Consider the following 4,341-nt stretch of genomic DNA (forward strand, 5'->3'; position numbering starts at 1 on the left):
AAAATTTGATCTGTACTAAAAAGAAAATGGGGTCCGACCGCAATGTTCGACGAACGCTCTGAGAGCTGATGGGCCCGTCATCCATTTCGCGTCCATGGGGGCCTGCTGGAGGTTGATGGGTAACATTGTGATTGCTTGGTCGTGGCTTCCCTTCGTTTCAAAACTTACACTTCGCGACACTTCCCTTCAGCAAGAGATGAAGACAAGAATGATGATGGATTATAGGATTTCATGTTAAAAAATTGGGCAAGGCTTGACTATTTCTGTTGTAGGCTTTCAAAAAAAAGGGGGAACGGTTTCTTACCCTGCCGGCAGTCCACGTTGGGCAGGGAGCGCGCAAAATCACTTTACGACAGTCTTGGTGACGCAGGCCACCCCATGGCGCCACCAGGGCCCAGAGCCCCGCACTGTAGGGGGAAGCCGGGTGCCAGCAAAATTCGCCACTTGGAGAACTTTGTGGCGCCAGGTTTGCGACATCGCACAGTGCCAGACCCAGCCGCGCCTTGCTGGGACACAGTGTTATCTTCATCGGTCTTGGGGCGTGCGTTGCCGCGTCATCAGCAACATCATTAGCCCCAAGTTGCTGCTGTGTGGAAATGTGGAAGAGAATCCCGGCCATATCTTGAGGGACATGCAATGGCACCCAGCTGGGCTAACGCAGGCCAAACCCCTGGCGTTGGCAAAACGGCTTTACGATGATAATGCCGCGTTTCGCCTGTTGGGTGGAACAAAAATGCCCCCACCCCTGAAGCAACTAGTTTTGGGCCCCCTGGGTACCAACATTATGGGATAGCTCGCGCCTGCTGTGGTGGTGGTGGTGGTGGCGTGCGAATCCTCGCAAGGGGGGGATGCAGGTAGAGACAGGACCGGCGCTTGTGGCAGGCATTGGGCTTGCACCAGTTACCATCCATCTGGATGCAGGTATGAAGCTGATGATTTCATCAGCACACCTTCCTCCTGTTGCCATCAAAAGCACTCCAGAGGACCCCGATCGACTCAACAACACGGGCAGGACCCAGCCCATTAGCGCAGACACGAATGGGCAAGCATTGGCATGCGACCACGAAGCCCCACCTGACTCCAGAGGCGGGACCTTTGCGCAATGGTACATTGGCAATGAATTTCTTGTTGGCAGCACTGCAAACCGCGCACGGCATACCGATAGGCATAGGGGCTCTGCGCCAGATGTAGAACTGACAAAGAAATGCATAGTGGAATATTGGGCAGCGCGACCCACCCCTGGCAGCGACTAGCAAACCATCGCTTATACTGCCAAGGTGTGAGAGGACGACACTCCACTAGAAGTGCCGAAGATCTACAAGACATTGCTTGTATGGAAGAAAGCAAACTGGTCGAAGTTCCGCAAACTGACCAACTCCCACTGCAGGCCAAAACAAGTCATGAACCGCATAGACACCACAGAGAAGCACATCACCTCTGGCATACGGCTCGCCACAATGTCACCAGTGCTGGAGGGCAATCGATGCCAGTCCCCGTTCTGGACCCCCGAGCTGGCTGACCTGGATAAAGCAATTGCCAGCAAGCCCCACGCTCAATCCAGCCAGCGGCCAAAGATTCGACGCAGAGAAATTTGCCACGCAGCTGCCACTAACCGGTGGCGAACGCTCTGCTCAAACATTGAAGACCCTGAAGGCAGCAGCTGGCAGAACATAAGGCTTGTATTCACCCCTCGCTCCCTCAGCACGTCCGCCGTCAAAGCAGATGGGGTTGTGCTTTCACACCACCAAAAGGCCAACCACCTGGCCCGCATGTACGCTGCAATAGCGCGGAGACACCCACGATCCTACTCCCCACCTCCGATCACAACAAGGGATGAGGACTTTCAACCAATAACAATGGCTGAACTCGATCGTGCGCTGCGTCTCTTGCCGCTAGGATCAGCACCGGGGCCCGACATGATCCATGGTGAGGCACTGCGACACCTTGGGAAATGCGCGAAACACTCTGCCCTGACGCTCTTTAATAAGAGCCCGCGCACTGGCATCGTTCCAAAGAGCTGGAGGCACGGAGTCATAATCCCACCCCTCAAACTGTGCAAGAAAGCGACACGAACCAGAGCCATACAGACCAGTCACGCTCACATGTTGCCTCTGGAAACTCATGGAGCGCATCATAGCAGCACGCATTCGCGATGTTATAGAGCCAAAGCTCACACTACAGCAGTCCGGATTCCGACCAGCCCACTCCACACTAGACCAACTATTGCACCTTCGAGCAACAATGCATCGACCGACTCCCAAAGACAGAACGGCCGCAGTGTTTGTGGATTACGCCAAGGCCTTCGACACAGTCGACAATGATACAATCATACTTGAAATGCGACGGCTGGGTGTACCACAACATATAGTGGGATGGTCAGCATCCTTTCTGGGCAATAGGACGGCAGTAGTTCGCGTAAACAAGGTGCTCTCCTCTCCGGTGTAATTCTCGCAAGGTGCTCCACAAGGCACGGTTTTGGGGCCACTCATGTTTATTATTGTCATGAATTCTCCCAGCATCTGGTTAGCTGAAGTCCCGCTATTACGGTGCGGCTTCTTTGAGGATGACCTTGCCCCTATTGCTCGGCGCAGCAACCGGGAGACCATGACCACCACCCCACAACAGGGACTAAGCGTGGCAGCATCCTAGACAGAAAAATGCTTCATGGAAGTTAATGCGACCAAAAGGAAGCATGCATTCTTCAGGGCCAAAAGTGTGAACCACCTGGCCCCCCCCTACAATGGCACGCCGGTCACCATGGAACGGCCCCCGGCCCCTGCTGAGAATCGCACTCCAGAAATGCCGCTGAATGGGACCCCCTGCGGCACGTTTGCAGAAGCAGATCAACCAGCGGCTCATGCAGATAGTGGTCGTCTCATCCTGGAGATGGGGACCAAAACGGGGCACGTTGCATGCTTTCAGCTTGGCCTTTGCGCAAGCCAAATCAATGCGCAGCATAGGGATATAGTGCTGAGACGCATCCGCCGCATCGCGTTCCGCACTTGGTGCCGGGCAATATAACCTCTGTAAAATAATTGCCGACATCCCAAAAGGCAGCGCACAGCAGATGACTTATTTGAGGCCAGCCTGTAACCACTAAGTGAGATGGTGCTAATCCGTCGCCTCAAATATATGCTCCTCTGCGAAGCGCGACGGAGAGCCGTGCGCGATAGCTTCAATGTGATATACCCGACCAACCACCCCACACGACAATTTTCTACCACCACCATAGCGCAATACCCAGAACTTCATATTGAAGGCACGATCCTGCCCCTACCACCCCCAAGCTGCAACAGGCATCTCCAACCCTTGTCCATACATCGATCGAATGTCTCACCTCTGATGGCCTGGATGGCGTCAAGCGTCAAACATGCAGAAGATGAATTGCCCAACACTTCAGCCGGAAAGGTTCTACACCACCAGAGCGACTACACTACGAACTATGGGCAGACGGCTCTGCCAAACTAGGGGTGAGATATGGCGTAACAGCCATCATTTGCCGCAACAGAAGCCCATTGTCCAAGCAAAAGCGGGTGCAGGATGAACAGCGTGTAGCTACCCGACTGAATCTGTCGCGTCGAAAGTTGGCCTGAAGAAATTGTTGGACACCATTTCACGCCGCAGCACTCGACTTTGTAGGGCTTTCTTCTTCACGGACCCTTTTCCACCCCCCATAGCACTCCAAACAGGCCCACTGACAGTAACAGGTCCAATCTTGCGCACACTATGGGATTTGCTATTGGACGCGCGGGGTCGAACAGGACGCATGCGGCTACAATTTGTACTTGACCACTGTGGCGTTGCAAAGAATGAGGCATGCGACAAGGAAGCTAGGACGGCCGCTGACCCACCACAGCACACGGGCACGTGGATACCGGATGCGGTTGCGCTGGCAAAACGCCACATACACAGCCAGCTGCCCAAACCATCCGCCCACCGCCACAGCATCAAAGGCCTTTGGAACCCCAAACGCAATGATCCCAGCTTAACTCCGGCAGGAGGAAGCCCTAGCTCATTTTCGCATTGGTATATCCTACCACTACGGCTTGCTACTGCGAGCATTGCAGCCCACAAAGCCAAATGCATGCAGGTGGTATAATCCAATAGAACCTCCCCCCCAAAGACCCAGATGCACAACGCCGGGCACGGCAGCCGATCCCAACCCCGATCGCAAAGAAACGACGAGGAGAATTCGCTTGTAATTCACGCGCGGCGTTATATAAAACCCAAGGAGGGAAGGGGATAACGCAGCGTTTTAGCCTCTTCAGCGCCACACAGCGCCAAAACGTAGAAAGTAAACGGGTGCGGGGGATGGAAGGGAAGGCCAAACACTAGCCTTCT

At 54.4% G+C, this 4,341-nt stretch overlaps 4 protein-coding genes across 4 annotated transcripts; all 4 read right to left on the reverse strand.

Annotated features, from left to right (window-relative positions):
- Positions 1-229: 229 nt before the first annotated feature.
- Positions 230-619, reverse strand: DQ04_12231000 (hypothetical protein; the record flags this gene model as incomplete). The annotated part of the gene is made up of 1 exon (XM_009316701.1): positions 230-619. The coding sequence occupies one exon, from the start codon at positions 617-619 to the stop codon at positions 230-232; it is 390 nt and encodes a 129-aa protein (XP_009314976.1).
- Positions 620-1,898: 1,279 nt separating this feature from the next.
- On the reverse strand, positions 1,899-2,147 carry DQ04_12231010 (hypothetical protein; the record flags this gene model as incomplete). The annotated part of the gene is made up of 1 exon (XM_009316702.1): positions 1,899-2,147. The coding sequence occupies one exon, from the start codon at positions 2,145-2,147 to the stop codon at positions 1,899-1,901; it is 249 nt and encodes an 82-aa protein (XP_009314977.1).
- A 481-nt stretch (positions 2,148-2,628) lies between these two features.
- Positions 2,629-3,045, reverse strand: DQ04_12231020 (hypothetical protein; the record flags this gene model as incomplete). Its single annotated transcript, XM_009316703.1, has 1 exon — positions 2,629-3,045. The coding sequence occupies one exon, from the start codon at positions 3,043-3,045 to the stop codon at positions 2,629-2,631; it is 417 nt and encodes a 138-aa protein (XP_009314978.1).
- Positions 3,046-3,555: 510 nt separating this feature from the next.
- DQ04_12231030 (hypothetical protein) lies at positions 3,556-4,086 on the reverse strand (the record flags this gene model as incomplete). The annotated part of the gene is made up of 1 exon (XM_009316704.1): positions 3,556-4,086. One exon carries the CDS (start codon positions 4,084-4,086, stop codon positions 3,556-3,558), a length of 531 nt encoding a protein of 176 aa, XP_009314979.1.
- Between the last annotated feature and the right edge of the window lie 255 nt (positions 4,087-4,341).

This window comes from Trypanosoma grayi (genome assembly GCF_000691245.1).
Source record: "Trypanosoma grayi strain ANR4 Tgr_1223_V1, whole genome shotgun sequence".
Classification (NCBI taxonomy): Eukaryota; Euglenozoa; class Kinetoplastea; order Trypanosomatida; family Trypanosomatidae; genus Trypanosoma; species Trypanosoma grayi.